Source organism: Panthera tigris, chromosome D3, assembly GCF_018350195.1.
Source record: "Panthera tigris isolate Pti1 chromosome D3, P.tigris_Pti1_mat1.1, whole genome shotgun sequence".
Lineage (NCBI taxonomy): Eukaryota > Metazoa > Chordata > Mammalia > Carnivora > Felidae > Panthera > Panthera tigris.
In genome coordinates this window covers 53,470,747-53,491,856 of record NC_056671.1, presented here as the reverse complement: position 1 = coordinate 53,491,856, position 21,110 = coordinate 53,470,747, and the positions used below count along the sequence as shown (strand labels likewise).

The 21,110-nt window shown below is 39.1% G+C and overlaps 1 protein-coding gene, 1 long non-coding RNA gene and 1 other non-coding gene across 8 annotated transcripts in view; 2 read left to right on the top strand and 1 right to left on the bottom strand.

Annotated features, from left to right (window-relative positions):
• The first annotated feature begins 121 nt into the window (after positions 1-121).
• On the top strand, positions 122-4,282 carry LOC122232780. 3 transcript variants are annotated; one of them, XR_006210179.1, is made up of 3 exons: positions 122-255; positions 2,055-3,755; positions 3,995-4,282. It is a non-coding gene; the product is annotated as an uncharacterized LOC122232780 (long non-coding RNA). The 3 variants fall into 3 exon arrangements; XR_006210177.1 differs by having other exon boundaries at positions 2,055-4,282; XR_006210178.1 differs by lacking the exon at positions 122-255 and adding an exon at positions 1,040-1,144 and having other exon boundaries at positions 2,055-4,282.
• RNF125 (ring finger protein 125) overlaps positions 3,516-21,110 on the bottom strand; it is a 51,644-nt gene continuing 34,049 nt past the window's right edge. Inside the window, exons 6-7 of one of the 4 annotated variants that reach the window (XR_006210176.1) lie at positions 20,591-20,677; positions 19,639-19,721 (exon numbers count right to left, since the gene is read on the bottom strand). Coding sequence is in view for 3 of the 4 variants with exons in the window: in XM_042962989.1 (XP_042818923.1) it covers positions 19,635-19,721 (87 nt within the window). In the remaining variant the exon portion in view is untranslated. Of the gene's footprint in view, positions 3,590-17,093; positions 20,678-21,110 lie in introns of those variants that run through there. The other 3 variants (XM_042962991.1, XM_042962990.1, XM_042962989.1) reach the window with 3 other exon arrangements.
• LOC122232889 lies at positions 6,781-6,889 on the top strand. The gene has a single exon (XR_006210284.1). It is a non-coding gene; the product is annotated as a U6 spliceosomal RNA (small nuclear RNA).

The window sequence follows — 21,110 nt, the reverse complement described above, 5'->3', positions numbered from 1 at the left end:
TGGCGGGTTGCCGAACACCAGGGGGCGGCGAACACCTGACCGAGGAGTGGGGAGAGGGCTGGGTGGGTAGAGCGGCCTCCCTAGCAACCAGCGCGTCGCGCCCGCAGCTGGTTGTGACATAAACAGCTGGGTGCCCACCTGTACACCGCCCCCCCCCCGTCTCCCCCTAGCGGGGACACCATTTCTCGCCGCTTCTATCAAATATATTGGGTTTTCCAGGAATTTTTCCTCAAAAAATATTCCCTAATGTTAAAGGTATGGACCTTACTATTTGTCCCTGACAAAATGTTTTGATCATGTCGAGATGTGTTATGAAACAAGTAAATATCCGTTCTGCAATTTCGATCCTTTGAGGAGGAAAAATTAAATAATAAGCTCCCCTGAGAGGGTTTGAACTTTCCCCCTTAACACAGCCTGACGGGTTACTCTCGCAGATGCATTCTTCCACCACCCAACACCTTGTTTTCTGATGGCTTTGAAGAAAAGTGAGGTAGAAACATGGATCTAAACATTTCATCATTATTCACTAGTTTAAATGTTTATATTTTTGTTTACGGGCCAGATACATCTGGATGGGATCACAACCGCATGAAAGGAGCTAAGGAAAATCTGGAACATTATAGAGCATCCTCAATTAGTTTCAGAAAAGAAAAGAAAATTATCCTTACCATGCTTTGTTAAGGCTTTCCACTACAGTCTAAGTGAATCATAAACTGAAGCCATTGTCCTTGGAACTGTTAGATGTTATTATGCTGGTGTCTTGAACTTTGCTCTTGACTAGTTTACACTCTTGGGTGTCTGATGAAATAAAAGGACCAAAAAAATGGTATTTGCCGAAGTATTGTTTTTCATAAACAGTGACTATAATGAGGATAGGAAGTGGGATGACTGGATGTGTATGGACTTAGAGAAAACCTTATGGAGGAAGTGGGTCTCACTATGCATCTTAAAATGACAATTCATAGAATAATATTTACTGAATTGTCCAATGAACAGCTAATTCCCTTTACCAGACTACAACATTTTCCTCCCTAGCAGGAACAGTGGAAGCAGAGCAGGAAAGCTAATTTTAGCTTCAGATTTCCTGGGAGGAGAAACACCAAACAGGTGTTGACAGGAGAGACACCAAATAGCATTAGTCCAGGTACTTTTCAAATTTACTTATAAAATGGTTCTTGGATTTCAAACTTCACGTTTTTGATGTATTTCCAATCATATTTTGCTGATTTTGACCACTTTAGGAAGTAAAGTGTATTTTCTTTTTCTTTTTTTTTTAATTTTTTAATGTTTGTTTATTTTAGAGAGAGAGAGACAGAGTGAGAGCAGGGAAGGGACAGAGAGAGGGAGACACAGATCCTGAAGCAGGCTCCAAGCTCTGAGCTGTCAGTTCAGAGCCCGATGCGGGGCCCAAACTCACAAACTGTGAGATCATGACCTGAGCCAAAGTCAGATGCTTAACTGACTGAGCCACCCAAGCACCCAGGAAAGCGTATTTTCTATTAAAAAGAATGTTTCCCTTTACTCACTGGGAATCTTTAACCAGAACATTAATTTTGTGAGTTTAATTTTATTTGCTTCATTCTTCCTCTACAATGTCAGCTTTACCCATGCCCTAATCCAAACGTGTTTGCATTGTTTCTCATATATTCTAAGAAGTCATTATATCCACATTTTTGGTGAATTTCTACATACTATTTGGTGGATTTCTACATGCATATAGTTGATAGTATGTAGAAATCCTCCACAAATGTGGGTATAAGGAAAATGTAGTTACCCTCTGAGTGTTAAGCTTAGACAAATAAACCATAATGGCCAAAAGACATAATTTTCTCTCTTGGCAGCATTTCACATGAAAAAGTACATGATATTTTTATGGCAGTGTCACAGATTTACTCAAAATACATTCAGCTGTGTAAATAAAATACAGCCTTTGGGCAGTAAGGGAAAAACTCTAAATGTTTTTTAGTTTAGTTTAAACTCTGTTGCCATAATTTAATCAGTTTCTTTACATTTAGGTTAAAACACTTAAGCTTTTAATATCCCATCTCTCTCAGTCTGCTCCCCTCGAAATGGCATCTGGGAGGATAAGACGGAGGACAAGGGGTAGCTGACATGAACTTGAGACACTATTGGAGAACCCCGGTCCTGACATCTGCAAGGTCTCCTTTGAATTCTTGCTGGACTATTCTGCAGGAAGGCTAATTTTGGCTCCACTCTGAGATGCGTTGTGTTCCGGACATTCTGCTGCTGGTAGCTGTTGGTAAAGACTACTTCTGCCTGACTCAGCTGGGCGAAGGCGCGGTCGGGTGTACCCTGGTTGACTCAGCCTCACCAACACCGTAGAGCCCTCTGTAGCTCTGTCACAATTCTCTTCTAATTCCTTGACCCTCAACACGGAAGGCCCCTCAGGCTCTGCTCTCAACATAGCTACCATCCGTGGCATCCCTTGGGGCCCTCTTCTCTCCCAGCCTGGGAGGGAGAATCATTTCATCTAGCCATTCTGTGTCCCTGACTTTGGATGTAGTGCTGACCCCTAGTTTGCTTCTGCACAACCTATAAGGTAATGTGCTTTCAGCTCCCAGGCCCTCAGCACTCCCCTCAACCTAACCTTTTCCCTACTCCTCCTTTCTTTTCCAACCACAATCCCTTGGACTGGATGTGGACCTTTCCCCCTTGCCACTTACTGCCTTCTGGGCCCTCCCATATGCAAAACTCTCCAACCAAGTCCACTAGGCCAGGCAATTAATGTACTAAAAGGAGGAGATAAGTGAATTCAGAAAATTAATTTCTGTCTTCACAAAGCCTCGCTTTGTCTTACCACAGAGCCTCAAAAGTCTGTTTTTCTGGTAAGAGTGGTTGCTTTTGGGGAAGTGAACTGGGAAGCTGGGGGATGGAATGGGAGTGAGGCTCACTTTTCACTGTCCACCCTTTGGTGTCTTTTTTAATTGTCGACCATGTCAACATTCAGCTGGTTTGCACCAGCACAGCTCTGGTGCCCATTCTCAGCTTGCCCATTCTGATTGGGCAATAAATAGTCTGTCCTGAATGGCCAATGCCCATTTGGTTCCAGTGGCTAAACATTTTTAACATTAGTCCTGATCATGTACATAAATAACCTATTTGCTGAAGGCATATCATTTCATTATTAAGCCTGTTTGGGAAATGTTCTTTAAAAAAAAAAAATTCTTTACATTCCTGATGCATTAATCCTAATTTGTTTCCCCACCTCATCCCACACTCAGGCTGAGTAAGAAGGAGGTCAAGTGAATAAAAACGTGGAAGGGAAACCATACAGGGCACCATGTTCCCATCAACAAACATTTATAAACCCTATTCCCATCCCTCATTCTAACAAATCATCAGTTTTGTTCGGGTACCTTTTCTTTTTCCTGGCTATGCCCTTCAGGAGGACATTTCCAGCTCAAGGAGATTCTAATAAAACCATAGTCACCATGATTGAGATGAGCCAGTCTGGATGGGCCCTTTCTTCTCACCAGTGGTTTAAGCCTGGGCATGTGATGCAGTTATGACCAAGGAGGTATGAGAGGGATTCTTCTGAGGGGCTTCAACAAGTGCCTTTCTTTGCTGACTGAAAAACAAACAAATAGGAATAAACAATACCCTGCTACATCTGAATGTTTTCTTGTCAACCTGTGCTGCCTGGGACTCTGCAACCATGATGAAACTGTGAAAAGGACAAGCCAAAGAATAAGCCAATATGCTGACCGATCGCAGAGCTGAAAGATGGAAGGGATGTAGGTCCTTAGGTAGTTGAGCCATTCTAATAATCTAATCAACCCTGAAACTGTCCTGCCTCCCGTTAAGACCTTCTAGTTTAAACCATTCTCAGTTGGCTGGTTCGTTACTTGTAGTAGAAAGCGTCTACGCCAGACATTAGTTTGTTGACTATCAGATCTGCCTCCCTACCTGTCACCCATTTTGGTCTATATTGCTAGAGCTGACCCTTGCAGACTTTCTCATTCTCCCTTGCCAGCTAAGTGACTTCTGTCTATATTCAACCAATGGGAGACACTGATGAGAGACTGGAAGGAAGAAGCCAAAACATTTCTCGTCTCTGCTTCTGGCTGTGGCTTTGTTTCTGCCATGGTTTTAACTTCTGGAAGACCACCCTTTGCTCTACGGTTCAGGAGCCTCGAGTCTGCTGGGCATTCCCTGCCTTTTCTCAGCAGCTTCTGTGTTTGCCTCACTGTCACACATGGTCTTTCAGCTCTCCTGACATCTTTGTAATTGTTTTCCATATTAAACATCCTCTTTTGAACTACTTATTGAGAGCTCTCTTTCCTGACTAGATTCCAACCCATTTTCCTAATTGAATCAACACTTTAGGAGGAAATAGGAAGGCAGAGGAGAATGAAACACTGCAAAAGTGGTTCCTCTTCCCTAAAGAGAAGGAACGGAGTTACTTGTCATTGTGAGTTTAGAGTCTCTCTTCATAACTCTGCAAATTAGTACAAATGGAAACACAAAAGTGAGATTAAATTAAGTATAGAAAATAAAGGAATTTACCCTTTTTTAGTCCACTCTAGTTTGGGACAGTTAAGTTTCAACTCTTTCGTAAATGTCACTATGAATATGCATTTTTCGTGCTATTTAATAATGTTTAATTTCCTATCAGCAGTATTTTATGTGCTATTGTACAGTTATCATTTTTACTAGTATTCCTACCAGTAGCCCTAGTGGCCCTATTTAGAATCCAGCTTTCATGTTAAAATTGATTAAAATAGAGGGTATATAGACCCAACTTGTGCCGGTTATACTCTCTCAAGAAGGTAGAATTGAGATCCCGATAGTTTAGTCAATTTCTATTAGTGCCTAACTTGCAAGGTATGTTAACATCATCTAAGGGACAGTAGCCTCTTCCTTTGCCCAGAAAGAGAAAGCCAATCAGTAGAGAGACCAAACCAAAAATGAAACAGACATTTTGAATGCAGATGAAATCATTTCAGGGAATCAAATATGCCATCCTAAGAAGCAGAACCATAAATTAGACCAGAAATGGCAATAGATCCCAACAAATTAACTCACATTTCAACTTTTCTTTGGTGTTTTTTTTTTAATCTTTGAGAGAAATATGTAAATTTAAAGCCAAAGCATCTAAACATCTTTCTTTTCTCCTCCACCTTTTTTTTCTTTTTCCTTCCCGGGCCCCCTTTACTTCACACATGTATCGACATTCTCTGGGCACATGGCTTAGATAAAGACAACCATAACAAGATTAGTTCCAGTATAACAATAGAGGCAAAAGCCTGACACCAGTTTTAAAAAGCAAACAAAGCCTAAATTTTAGAGAAGTAGAAGAAGCCTCCAGCAGAAATACACACCCTTCTTTCTATACATAAATTTCAGTTATTCCACCCATTCTCCCTCAATACATATTGCATATACTGCTTCTAAAGGAGACAATCCAAAGTACCTTCCAGCTGTGCTCCAAGAGGCAATGTCACAAGACTGCTATTTTTCCAGTCTCCAAATAATTTATCCCTTTAGTTGAATCTTAATCTGATCTACTTTTAATATCTCATGATCCTACAGCCTCAGACTAAATCATAAATGTAGTCCCTATCAACCACCTCTTGTGTACCACAATGTAGAACAAATACAACTATTATGAAAACTTAACATTTAAAACATGAAGAGAAGGGAAGAAATCACAGGATATGTACCATTTGCTGCTGGACAGAGTTAATGAAGCAAAGCAGAAAACCACTGAGTCTCATGGGTATCATTTGGTTGACTTGGCAGTGGTGAGAATTCTATTGTCAACTAATGTGGCAGTCTAGTGTTGCCTTCTGGAATCATTCCTATTGCCAAGGGAACACCAAAAAGGACATTAAAGTAAATAACCTTTTTTAGGGAGAGGGAAGGGGTATATTTCATTTGCAATTCACTTGTTAATGGTACCGGGTACAAGAATGGCCTGAGGCTGTCTAAAGAATTAGAACATTCTATCCTATCCCATTGATTTCAGTGAATCACAGGCCTGTTATACAGACGGGATTTTGCTGGTGCTACAATTTTAATAAAACCATAGTTACCTATCAGTTTCATTTTATGGCAATTTCCTAAGATTAAACACCAAAAACTTTATCAGGTCAGCATGGTTGCTAAGTTGAAGACCCAAGGCTGGGCTATCGTCATAGATTTTCTGTTTGTTAGCAGCAGCTCTGGGGTCAACATGTACCCAGTTTGACAAACTTTGTCTTAGGACAGTGTGGGTGAAGAAACTGGCAGAGCCGGCAGAGAAGTCTTCTTTCTCTTCTATAATAGCACCCTGCCCCCAGACTGAATTCCAGTCCAGTGTAGTTTGCAACGCCAATGTCATCCTGTTTGTCAGGAGGGGAGCCAGTGTGAGGTGCTGTGGTGTGGCCCAGGGTATCAGGGTAACTCACATCCTTCATTCGTTCCTCCCTGTTGTAGGTGACAGGATACTCACTTTCTCAATCAGCATTTTAATCTTACACAGAGAAAGTAAAGTGAGTCAGAGCACTTGACCTTTGTACTTTGGACTGTTTTGATTTGGACCTCAGAGGAGTTCCCAGCTCCTCTTTTTTTTCTGCTCACATCCAGGAAAACATTGCAAATTTGTTGTTATGCCTTACTGAAGGTACTCAGGAAAAATCAGTCTGATTTATCAGTCTGGGTGCAATCAGGGGAGGGAAATCACAGTAACTTGAACAGAGAAAGTTTAATATAAAAACCTTTTTAACTCTAATAGGGGATTGGTATAAGTACAGAGGACTGTAAAGAATATAGGCTTGAATGCTTGTTTTAGCAGCACATGTACTAAAATTGGAACCATACAGAGAGAAGATTCGCATGGCCCTTGCACAAGGATGACACACAAATTCATGAAGCATTCCATATGAAACATCAAAACGTTGAAACGGAGTACCCAGAGAAGGGCCCCACCCCTCTCCACAGCTGGGGAAGACCCAGCTGGGGTTCACTGGATGGCAGAGAAGTCTCTGTGGCATCATGCTGGTAGAAGCATGCGGGGTGCAAGGGAAAGCTGTTTACAGAGACGTGTCCCCTGGAGGCATTCTGTCACAAACCATCCAGGGGGTGTGGAGGCAGATGCTGTCTGCTGGGTGCTGCTGGCCACTGTGCACTGCAGAAGCTGGGGTTGGCTCTGTGCACTATGGGAAGCAAGGATCTACCAGAATGGGGAACAAAACGCCTTTCCTCCTGCAGCTTCTCTCTAGTGCCCTCTGTTGGAAAAAAGTATTATCGTGCCTGCTGGCAAAGGAAAAATATTTAAGGGCCCAGATCTGTTTTCACACAGCAAGCAAAAATAATAAATTTGGAACTTAGAATTAATAGACTGATAACTGGAATACTGACCCACTAATGATTTGCTACTAAGTTTTCTAAGGCTTTACCCTTCATGGCCATATGCTTTAGGCCCAATAAACTTAAGCATATAGTGTAGGCAATTGCTTTGTATCTACCTACAAAATCTTAAGTTTCTCACCCTACAGTGCAGCAATATTTACTACCCCAACCCTCAAGCTAGCCACAGCTCAGCTAGTTCTGCATTTTCTCTGATGATCTGAAACAGTAATCCCACTTCTGGTATTGATGTCTATATCACTTAGGACTCTAAGGTTGTACATTACCAATTTGAACTAGGTAATGGGGGAGATGCATTTTTAAATTTTTTTTAAGTGTTTATTTATTTTTGAGAGAGAGAGAGAGAGAACATGAGCGGGAGAGGGGCAGAGAGAGAGGGAGACACAGAATCCGAAGCAGGCTGCAGGCTCTAAGCGTCAGCACAGAGCACAATGTGGCCACGGACCCTGAGATCATGACCTGAGCCGAAGTCAGACACTTAACCGACTGAGCCACCCAGCACCTGTGGGAGAAATGCATTTTAAGAATGCAGAAATATTGGGGCAGCTGAGTGACTCAGTCGGCTAAGCATCCGACTTTGGCTCAGGTCACGATCTCACGGTGTGAGTTCGAGCCCTATGTCGGGCTCTGTGCTCAAAGCGTGGAGCCTGCTTCAGATTCTTCTCCTCTCTCTCTCTGCTCCTCCCCAGCTCGCTTGCTCTCTCCCTCTCAAAAATAAATAAACATTAAAAAATAATTAAAAAAAAAAGAATGCAGAAATATTGCATGGAATCCCTATTGGTCAAGTTTATTTGCCCTGCAAGTAATAGAAAACCAAGTATTAAAATGGCTTAAGCTGGGGCACGTGAGTGGCTCAGTCAGTGAAGCATCTGACTCTTGGTTTCAGCTCAGGTCATGACCTCATGGCTTATAAGTTCGAGCCCTGAGTTGGGCTCCACACTGACAGCATGGAGCCTGCTTGGGATTCTCTCCCTCTCTCTCTGTCCCTCCTCTGTTCTCTCTGTCTCTCTAAATAAATAAATAAATAAAATTTTCTTTTAATGGCTTAAGCAATAAATAGAATTCTCTAGTTCACATGATTCCATGGTAAAGCTGAGATGATGCATATTTGAAAGCAGAGGCTCAAAAGATACCTCATGATTTAGTTTTTTCACTTTCTCTTGGCTCTGCTTTCCTTGTATTCCTTTCGGTCTCAGGCAGATTCTTCCCTCATAGTGGTCCCCAAATGCTAAATTATTTGAGCTGAAGATACTCAGTGTGAGAAATAACAATAACAACAGCACCACAACAAAAACAAAAACTGTCTTCTTAAGAATTCCATCAAAAGTCTTATAATTAAGTGATACTAATGCAGATTGGTGGCTCAAAACAATAAATATCTAAGAGAATGTACAACCATTACTAATAGGGGAAAACAAGCAAGCAAATCTTCTTCTAAAAGCTTTCTAAAGCTTCTTAAAGCCTTAAACTTTATCCCAAGTCTGGAGAGAGACCAGTGGGTGGAAAAAAATAGCAACAGGGAGGAGAGTTGTTCAGTCTCTATATTTAAATACTTTATTTTTGAAATCTCAAGAACGTTACCAGTGAGATGATACCTCTTTCCTAAATTTCACTGACAATTATAATTTCCCAAACTGGCATAGAATTATATTTACACCATGGTATTTGGTTTACCCACATACCAATTTTGTTTGTTTGTTTGTTTGTTTGTTTGTTTGTTGTGATAAAAAATATATAAAATTTACCATTTTAACCATTTTTTTAAGATTTTATTTTTAAGTAATCTCTACACCCAACATGGGGCTCAAACTCATAACCCCAGGATCAAGAGTTGCATACTCCACCAACTGAGCCAGCCAGGGGCCCCTCATTTTAACCATCTGTAAGTGCATAGTCTAGTGTTAACTATATGCGCCTTGTTATGTAACAAGTGAACTTTTTCATCTTTTGAAACTGAAGTTCTATATTTGTTGACCAACAACTCCCCTTTTCCCCTTCCCTCTTGCCCTGACTACCACCATTCTATTTTCTGTTCCTAAGAGTTTGACTACATTATTGAAAACTTTTTATTAGAAAGTTATTATTTCTCTTTAAGATAGTTTTCCAACCAGTGTGCCTTAAGACTGAATGAATATTTGGAGAACACATTTTTGAAATACTGTCAAAGGACAGTATGATTTTACTTACAGAATTTTGACCTTCTTCCATACATTGTTTAAGAATGTGTCAAAGGAACAAGGTTAAATACACTTAGAGGTATAGTAAAATATATATATTATATGTCAAAACATATAATAGTCTTTTAAACATTTTCTTCATTTTATCTGATTACCTGGGCTAGGCAATTTTATTTGGTTGCCTAAGTGAACTCTAGCAAATTACTACACTGTGTAATGTGGAGCAAATTAAAATCAGCAACTGTAATATATAATGTACAATGGTCTCTCAGAATTAGCACCATACCTCCAATCGTACTGAATGAAGGCGAAATAATACTGCTTCTCCTATAAGAGCTATACCAGTGGCCTGAATTGCTGCTTTAGAATCCTGTCTATGAGAGAATCTGTATAGTAGATTGGCTCACTTGACCGGCAGTTGTACATCTAGAGAAAAGAGATGCATCTAGGTCAAAGGCTTTACTCATTAAAGGAATATCTTGCCTATACTCCTCAAACTAGAATTTATTTACCAATTTTTCCCCAGATATTTATTGAGTGCCTAAAGATGCGTGGCATTGTGCTAAGTTCTAGGGAAAAAATATTGAGCAAATTCAGAGATAATGCTGCTCTCTTTATTATAATTTTGCTCCCCATATATACTTTACTAGTAAGAAAAAAATATGCTAAGGAGCTAACATGAGTATTCTAATCAATTTATCAGCTATTCATTTTTCCATCCAACAAACATGTTACAATAAACTATCTTCCCCCCGAAATTCATGTACTGAAACCCTAACCTCCCATGTGATAGTATTTGGAGATAGGGCCTGGGGGAGGTAATTAGGGTCAGATGAGATCATGAAGGTGCCCTCATGATGGAATTAATGCCCTTACAAGAGAGAGTTTTCTTATGTTGTCTCTGTCATGTGAGGACACAGCAAGAAGGTGGCCATCTGAAAGCCAGAGAGCTCTCACTAGAAACCAAACCCTGATAGACCTTGATGTTGGACTTTTCAGCCTACAGAACTATGACAAAGTAAATTTCTGTTGTGTAACCCACCCAGTATGTGGTATTTTATTACGACAGCCCTAGCAGACTAAGACACATGTATTGAGTTTATAGTAAGCCTCTGTGAAGGTAAAGATAAATGCCATGCCTGGCCCTCAAGGAAATTCCAGTCTCATGAGTACCGGGTATATAAACAAAGAAATATGATAAATGTAGCAATGGAGGTGTGGCCGAGGGATAGTGATCATATAAAGGATGGTGCTGTTGACTCTACTTTGGATGGCTGACAAAAGTCTTTTCAGAGAAATCGTGAAACTTATTTTAGGCTAAGGAAGTATCCAAAATTGCAGAGGCATGAAACAATATGATTTATTGGGGGGGTAGGAGGACTAGAGCAACAATAAAATATTTCCTAAGAATTTGGAAACAGTGAGTAGGATTGCCCTCTGGGAGTTAAATTAAAACTAACCATAAATGCCAGAGTTTAAATGTGATAATTTAGAGATAAAATTATTTCCAGGCTGACCTGACAGTAAACTGAAAAATGTATTAACGTATTTAATGACAGTGTCAACCAAAAGGCCACATTTTACAAAGTATTGGACTTGGGATGTCTGGCTGGCTCAGTTGGTAGAGCCTGCAACTCTTGACATCTGGGTCATGAGTTTGAGCCCCATACTGGGCATAGAGATTACTTTAAAAAAAAATAGGGGCTCCTGTGTGGCTTAGTTGGTCAAGCATCTGACTTCAGCTCAGGTCGTGATCTCGCAGTTCATGAGTTCGAGCCCTGCGTCGGGCTCTGTGCTGACAGCTCAGAGCCTGGAGCCTGCTTTGGATTCTGTGTTTCCCCCTCTCTCTGCCCTCCCCTGCTCACGCTCTGTCTCTCTCTGTCTCAAATATAAATAAACATTTAAAAAAACAACAACAAAGAAAAAGAGGTCTTTAAAAAAATAAAAAAATATTGGACTCTAATTTATGTCCTCCCTTTTTTTGCTAATATGAATGGCAGTGCAATAAATATAATCCTGCACATAGGTTCCATTTTGGATTAGAGTGCCAGGAAATATTTCCAGAAGTAGAATATTGTGTCCAGAGGTAAAATGCCACCACCAAATTGCTTTGGAATGTGTAAATTATACCATTAATGCTTCTACAAAGTGCCAGTTCCACCACATCTTTGTGTGAAGAACTATTAATTGAGAAATTTTGCTGATAGACTGATTGAAAAAGATATCTATTGAGAGATCACACTATGCCAGACATTGCGTTAAGAGAGAAAAATGGTTATCATTATAATTTTTTTTGTTTAATATCTTTGATAAATAGTAATAGTTTCATGTTTTATATATATGTGCTTTACGATGTTTCTTCATTGTTAACTATATTTTTACATTCATTGCATATTTATTGTTATGGCTGAATGTTATCTCCCAAAATTCATGTTGAAGTCCTAACCCCCAATGTGATGGCATTTGGAGTTACTACTTTGAGAAGTAACTAGGTTTAGATGAGTTCATAAGGGTGGACCCCTCCCCATGATATGATTAATTATTTTACAGAAAGAGGAAGAGAACAGAGTTTGCTGTGCCTGTGCTATGTGAAGGTGGCCATCTACAGGGCAGGAATAGAGGTCTCCCCAAGAACTGAATCTGCTGACACCTTGATCTTGAACTTCCCAGCCTCCAGAACTGTAAGAAATAAATGTCTGTTGTGTAAGTCACCCAGTCTATGATATTTTGTTATAACAGCCTGAGCTAAGACACCTATTGAGGTATTCTTACTAATTCTAAGATCATGACCTGAGCTTACTAATTCCAGGGACCCCTGGGTGGCTTAGTCAGTTAAGCATCCAACTCTTGATTTCAGCTCAGGCCATGACCTCACAATTCATGAGTTCGAGTCCTGCATCCGGCTCTGCACAGACATCATGAAGCCTGCTTGGGACTTTCTGTCTTTCCCTCTCTGCCTCTCTCCTGTGTTCTCTCACTCATTCAAAATAAATAAATAATTTTTTCTAATGTTTATTTATTTTTGAGAGAGAGCACGCGAGAAAGAGAGAGAGAGGGAGACACAGAATCCAAAGCAGGTTCCAGGGTCTGAGCTGTCAGTACAGAGCCCAATACAGGGCTTGAATTCACGAATTGTGAGTTCATGACTTGAGCTGAAGTCAGACGCTTCACCAGCTGAGCCACCCAGGCGCCCCATCAAAATAAATAAATTAGTTAAAAAAAATTAAAAAATAAAATGCACATTAAGATGTTGGGTAGGGGAGCTTGGATGGATGGCTCAGTCAGTTAAGCATCCGACTCTTGATTTTGGCTCAGGACATGATCTCACAGATTATAAGACTGAGACCCATGTCAGGGGGAGCCTGCTTGAGATTTTCTCTCTCTCTGCCCCTCCCGCTCAAAACAAATAAATAAACATTAAAAAAAATTTAAAGATGTTGGGTAGTTTAGTGGTGCCTGCATTCAAGGGATTTATATTCTAAAGAGGACACAGAATAAAAATGAAAATAAACACGTAAGCTGATTTCAAATTCTAATAACAGTTAAGAAGAAACTATAGTAGGCAAATGACAAAATGGGGAAGAGTTTTTGGCTAGAATTATGAGGAAATATCTGGTGAGAAATGACATTTGAGCTGAGAGTTTGAGTGATTTAGAGGCAGACACACCAAACTCCAGAGAAAAAGCCTTCAAACAACAGGAATAGAAAGTACCATGGCACAGGGACCACCTTAACCTTGGTGTGTTTAGTGAACCTAGAGACCAGTGTGGCTGGGGTGTCAGGATCAAGGGGAAGAAGAGTGTAGTGAAGTGAAATTGGAGAGGTAGGTAGGGGCCAGATCATGAAAGTCTTTTGAGGAGAATGGGAAGGCATTTGGGTTTTATTCTAGTAATTAAGGGGAAGCCTTGGGAACAGTTTAAGCAGCAGAGAGGGAAAGGACATAATCAGACTTCTGCTTTTGAAGATCCTTCTCACTGCTGTATGGATAATGGACCATAATGTCGTAAGTGGAGACAGGAAGTCCTGTCTACTGCAGGAATCCAGGCACACGATGAAGATGATTTCGATTAAAATTGTAATCGATGGTGAGAAATGGATGGTTTTAAATACATTTTGATAAGTTGCTGATGAATTCATCAGAATTTCAGACATTCTAATTCTGTACACCTGAGAAGGGCCCAGAAAAATGCAGTAACAAGAAACACAAGTGGCTCTGATGAAGTATACTGAGAAAATATATTTGTAAGGAACTGAGAACACACCTGACATTTCTTTTAATGAAAAGGAAAAAGTGATCTAAAAAATGAAATTATTGTTTTTATGTTTGAGAAACTATAAGATCTTTCATGTGGTAAAATGATCCCAAACTTTGAGTAAAATTAAGCAAAAATGACCATAGCAAAATGAGTATCAGTTCATGTTTCTAAAAAGCTGGTCTCGTTTTAACTTTTTGCCTCTCTTTTCCATATGTATTTTTTTTTAAGTAAACTCTACCCCCAAGGTGGGTCTCAAACTCATGACCCTGAGATCAAGAGTGGCATACTCTACTGACTGAACCAACAAGGTGCCCCTCCACATGTTGTTTTGTTTTTGTTGTTTTTGGTTTTATTAATAAATTTATTTTTAAAGAGTGAGAGAGGGAGAACAAAGGAAGGGCAGAGAGAGAGGGATGGAGAGAAAATCCGAAGCAGGCTCTGCACTGTCAGCACAGAGCCTGATGTGGGACATGAACCTCTGAGATCATGACCTGAGCTGAAATGGAGAGTCAGAGGCTTCACCAGCTGAGCCACCCAGTGCCCCTTTCCACAAGTATTTTTAATACCTTTTCCCTGGGGACCTCCCAATGTCTGCCTCCCGGCTTGTGCTTCCATGGTTAGCATTCCAATATCCAGTTCTCTCTTACCTAAGGCAATTGCATTTCCCCAATGCCTTGATATCACATATGGCCATGACTTGCTTTGGCAAATGCAATGTGAGTGCAAATGACCTGTGTAATCAACTCTTTAGCCCACTGTGATGAAGGATGACTGGGGAAGCCCATGGTAATACACAAATGCCATGAGACCAAAACAGTCTGGGATTCTGAGACTGGAGAACAGCTGTCAAGAGAATAGGCAGGATCCACAGTTGACTGAGTGAGCTCTGGGGTCTGGGGTTGTTTGTAATTGCAGCATGACCTACTCTACCTTGATCAATCTCTTCCTGGGGGAGTTCCTGGGGGTTCACCTTCACTGGGCTCTCACACGGCTGCTCTGTGGCAATGATTAGCCTTAATCAAGACCCATCTGTGGCCTCCTCTGGAACCTCCAAGATTAAAATACCAGATGATTTTCCAGTAATAAGCTAGAAACTTAAATATATCTTAGCCTCAAAGATCTCAGACATAGGTGTCCCTCTGCCATATATTGTCATCTTCAGTAAAGATAATCTAGATGATAAAGGTAAGTCTTCTCAACCCATTCTGGACTGCTTCTATCTTTTAGGATGCACTCAGTAAACAGTCATCAGAGGTCACGTCAATAGCACCTGTGTTCTGTCCTGTACCTCTTGTGGAAAACCCAAAAAGCTTTCATCTGTTTGAATATATTCACATCTGAAGTACACATGATTGTTACCCAAAACATAGTATGTATTTAGCAAGGAGTAGGATTTATAGAGTTCATTTACATCTTACCTTTTAAATTTCAATGAGGCCCTTTGGAAACAGAACCAGTAATAACTCCATGATGCTCAGCATTACCTTGGCCTAAATCTGGGTTTCTAAACCTCAGCACTATGACCTTTTGGACAGGGTAATTCTTTGCTGTGGAGAGTTGACCTATACATTGCAGACGTTGAACAGCATCCCTGGCCTCTCTCTATGTAGCCACATCCCTGGCCAACAGCACACCTGAGCTATGACAACCAAAAATGTCCCTAGGCATTGCCAAATGTCTCCCGGGAGGCAAAATGACCTAACTACTGGCCTAAAGGAAGGTATATGTTTGCGATAGATATTCCTGAACAATGACAATTTAAAAAGCTAATCAAGTTTGTGTAAAAATTTATCAATATCCGTATTTAAGAACAGACACAGTAGGGGAGCCTGGGTGGCTCAGTCAGTTGACTGCCTTGATGTTGGCTCAGGTCACGATCTCGCAGTTCGTGAGATTGAGCCCCACATCGAGCCCTGCGTCAGCCTCCTCGTTGCAGGTACTGAGCCTTTTGGGATTCTCTCTCTCTGCCCCTTCCCTGCTCTCTCTCTCTCTCTCTCAAAATAAATAAGCATTAAAAAAAAAAGCAGACTCAGTAGATATTTTAATGAAAGCAATGGTCCTGCCATTCTTTATTTCTAACAATAATACATATTTACAGAAGGAAAAGAATTGTACATTTTAAATTCTGGTCACTATACAGATTTGTTGTTGTAGTTGAGTAATAAAGGAACGAATTTCTCAGTGACTTTTTAAAATCCCTAAAATCAATGTTTAAAGGTACAAATGATATGATAAACATTGAATAACTGGAGTACACTCACTTCGAAATGAAAGACACCTAACACCAGGTAAAGAAACAAAGCAGATCTCTCTTAGGAGATCTGATCTGAAACTCTCTTTATCCTAGATTCACAATCCAATTTTTCAAGCTACAATTTAGAAACTTGGGTTAAAAAGCCCACAAAGGAAAATCTCCGTAGGTTTGTGTTGGGTTAGAAGAATTTGATCTTTAAACAGTAACACGTGAACCAGTTTTTCCTTTATAAGGCCTTGAAAAAATTGCATCTTGAAGCACTATAGAGAAAGTAAAATATTTTGTTAATAGTCAACAGCTTCAAATACTGGTTCTCATCCCACCCCACCCCCCCAACCCCCTGGTTTGATTGAGAAATAACGGACATACATCACTGTATACTTATGTTTAAGATGTACAGTATGACAGTTTGATTTACAGTTTTCATTTTTTTGAAACAATGAATTGTCAATTCCTTTTTATAAAAGGTTAAAGGCACAGTGAAACAATGAGTATTTGCACTTCACCATGTTAGACCTCAAGATAATTAATTCAGAAGGCAAAATAATTCAGGCGGCCAGCACCTCGTTTGTCCTGTAGGTGGCAAAATTATCCTAAGAGGAATCCAGGGACAGGATGCAGAATTGCTGTGCTGAAGTTAATAGTGGTAAAGGATTTAAAGCTTGCCTTAAAATATGGTTTTCAACGTTTTGAAGTTTTTTTGTTTTACAGATTTAAAGATGCCCTTTGTGTTGCTCTGAATAAAGCTTTATTTTTCTGGATAATCAGTACTAATGCTCAGAAATAAATTATTACTATTATTATTATTATTTTTAGGGACTAGATTTTCAGTCTGGTTATCTTTGAAAAATGCCTCTCTTTTTGTACTTGTCGTCTAGCAGGTTTTGCTTTATTGGATGGTCCATCCAAATTGCAGGACAAGAGCTTGTGAAACTAAAAATCTCTTCCTACTTGTTTGCAGCTGTAAAAAGCAAGCTTGAAGCCAGTATCTAAAAGAGAGGAAATAAGGCCTTCTAGATTTCATCCGGTTTTATGTTTTTCTAATTACCTCACAGAGGATGGCAGAATAGTAAGCAAGACTTTAAAGAAGGAATGGATAATTATAAAACATTTGGGGCAGCGTGATTATGACTACATTTATGTGTAAGAAACAAAGTTTATAATGATTACAATTAAAAAGCTAAGTATAGCCAAATATTTTATCCTCAGTTGTTATCACTAGTCTTCATAGCTTCCTTTTCTTCCTTTCAATACAGAAACATCATTCTATGTCCTGGATTCATCATTAAAGATCCAGATATGAAAAAACAGAGTCATCAGTTAACCACCAGTGACAAGCACTATATATATAGTTATTCGAAGAAGTAAGACTAAATGGGGGATAGAAGGGAGACAGTACAGTATGTTATACCAATATGTTCTGGAAATGCTGACATAGTATGACTTTTAAAAATAGAGAATGGGTAGAGCAAATGAAAAAATTTTAATTGTTTCAGTTACCATATTGGTGATGGTGGTTTTAGCGTTGTTATTCTGAGGCTGCTGCATGTGTAAGGTAAATAAAGGAAGTGAATAATTGTGGGATAGTCTAACTCTATCATGCCCTGTGTCCTTGAAAACCAAAATTCTCGGTGTAGAAAATGGAGATATAGTAGTAACAGGAAGGATTAAGTAAAATCCCTGTAGTACTCAACTTGACTTGGAAGTCTTACAATAAACTCAGAAAGTGTCTTATCTTGTGAAAAAAAATAGGTATTTCCTAGCTCTCTCCTAGAAACCATGGCTAAGCTACTAGCAATGAGCATGCATAGAGTCCTGATTATGATTTTGAAATGCCATTTCTCACTGAAAGTAACCAAGCTTTTTAGAGAGATGGCTGATTCCAGGTCTGGGGCAAATAACACACAGGTTGAGCCTGAATCTTCTGAGATAGCAAGGAAACTATTAAAGATGGCTAGTGTAGTGTCAAAACGACTCAGCACCAACTTGGGGTGGCTCCCAATAGCCAGATATGGGACAATTTGAACTTCAATAAGGTAATATTTAAAAGGGGTTGAGGCCTATCAAACATGTTTGAATCCATGAGTTCATAACACTGAAAAAAAAAAAAAAAGAAAAAGTGATCTCTGGAAGAAATAGGAAACAAGTTTATTATCTTGAAAATTAGTAAATAAAGGGAAAATACAAACATTTACTTTCCCTTTCCTATACAAATCTGACCGTTGGTCAACCAAATAGTAGATGTGGGGAAACATCTCTTTATAAAAATGTTCCAACTAATAAATGAAAGAGAAATGATAGGGTTAGAATATCCTCCAACTCACAATAAATCAATGGATCAAGGCATTGAGTATCAATTTCAGCTGACATCACGAAAAGAGAGAACCAGACATTGTGTGCCCTCTGATGAAAGAACACACCATGACCTATAATCTTGCCAAAAAGGATTGAACCTGAGTCTATTATATTTGGATCCATGTGTCAATATTCAGAGGAAAGAGGAACATGCTGAATTGCACCATGAGTATGCAAACAGTAAAATACAGGCTGTGGATAACTCTATCCAGACCAAGTTCTTAACTAATAATACATTTTAAGGAAAAGAAAAAACCTACAGATTAAAAATACACACTTAGGTATTGATAGCACTGTAGTGGTTACTCCTGTGGAAGACAGCTAATAACTGTGAGTGGATACACAGAGGACATCCAGAGTGGCTGGCAGAGTTCTAAAACTGTTTCCTACATTTTCTGTTTGGTTTTCAGTATTTATATTTTATTTTATTTTTTCTAAAAGATAAAAGTAAAAAAAAAAAATCAAAGCCCTTAGGATTTTCCACTAAAAATTATGAATATGAACACTTCTATAAATATCAGCTAAAGGTCCTTAAGAAATTACCTATATTATAGAAATATTTCTAAATAATAAGCTACAAATATTTGAAAAATATAATACTAAATTCTTATTGTGCATAGTTATAAAAAGTCAAAGGATTAAGTATACATTGTTAACACAACATTTACTTTGTTTACAGTATTATGTTTTATAATTTGGTTAAGCGGACTTTGTTGACTTCCAAGATTTTCCTTTCCTACTTTGATACAAGGCTACCCATATTATTCTATTAGAGATTAGATAAGCACTAGAGCAGATTTCAGGTTTCCTTGAATGTCCATACTTGGTTTCATTCTCCATATTTTTACATAGAACAAATATAAGTTATCTTGCCCAACTATGATGATAGTTATTAATCTATAGCATTACACATAGTATCATCCAATTTGCAAGTAAAGATCGTTCACCCACATATCCTGCCTCATGTTCTCTTCTATACCTTGGTGGCTGATGGAGACTATTTTTTGTTAAGTGTCTAAGAAAGTCAAGAATGTAAAACAGATTTAAGCCATCCCAATGAAAGCAGTTTTAAAATGCAATATAACAATAAACATAGACAAACATATAACTGTGTTGTACATTTTTGCCCATCGAACATTGACAATTTCCCTCCAATTGTTCGAGCAGCATCTTAACAAATGGTGCAATTGAATGGTCTCCTCTCCTTTCCTTTGAATAAAATTATGTGGTGTTTGAGTGATTCACATATTCCAGAAGTGACCGGTCTAAAACCCTTCGGATAAGAGCTTCCTCAATTATATTAAAATCCTACAATAAAGAAAAATAATTAGAAACACAGAATCAGAGATGATAGTTTTCAGCAACTGGAGGATAAAGGTCAAGGCAATGCCTCATTTTGCAGGAAAGTAGAGCTCTGAATTTAGTGACCTGTCCCACGTTTCCACAGAAACTCTCATAAACTTATCCCAGAACTTTTGCTTTGGGGCTAGTACATTTTTCTAGTTCTTCTTAATGCATAACAATTAACTTGTTATTGTCATAGTAGAATAGCCTTGATTTGGAGTTTACACTAGTAATCTTTAGTCAACATTATAAATCATGGTCAGGGTGCTATGTTCCAAGTAAACTTCTAATATGGAGTAAAGTCAAGACATTCCCCTAGAATTAACCAATCCCAGGACTTCTACTGAATATCTATCTCTGAAAAATATATTGAACACAAAACTCTTTCTCCTTGCCTCCCGATGGTCAAAATGGCTTTCGAACCTTTAAGTTAGCACGTGCTGTAAATAAAACAAAAACTATTAAGAGCCCTATCCTGTTCAATTCATCTCCTCTTCTATAATAATAATAATAATAATAATAATAATAATAAGGTAAAGTCTCTATTGGAAATCTATTCTAAAACATAAAAGCATAAATGCAAATCAACAAAATCCAAAGGAAAGCCACAAGGCCTAGGTGAGAACAAGATTTGGACCAATCCTGGTTTTTTCTTACGCAACTTATTAACTTTTGAGCTTCAGATGTTTCATAGCTAGTGACGACAGTAACACAATACTCACTTCATAGAAGCTGCTGTAAGGAATAAAATGAGATAATATGCTTAAAGTGCTTAGTATAGTACTTGGTAGCTTGGGAAACCAAAAAGTCAAAACAAACAATACTGCTTGTACCTTATTTCCACATCCAAGAATATGGTTTTGAGTGGGTTGAAAGTACTCTCATCAAAGTCGCTTCCTCCTGACCAGCCCTGAATCATACTTTGAAAAATATCGAGAAGAATGGAGTGACTATGAATAGCCAGAACAGATATGAAATCAACCTAGTTTTTAAAACACCTAACAGAACTAAGGGAAAGAGGAAGCCCTATGTGTTGTAAAACACGAGAACATATAGACCGGAACCAGCCTCTGTTGAGGCCCTGTGAGCTTCAGCAGCCAGAAAAGACATTATTTGAGTGCTGGAGCTGAGAACATGAAGCCTCTGTTATGTAGCCTGTTCAATTCTTCAAGTGGTCCTAGTACCCCCATTTATCCTCTCCCCATCTCCAACTTGCCTAACGCCCTTGCCCAAACTGTGCATATCACTTTACATGCACTATCAAATTTAAGCCTCTCAAGAGCTTATGGGACAAAGTGGTTTTACTCTCCTCACTTATCAAGTGAACAGACAGGCTCAGTGGTTAAATACCTT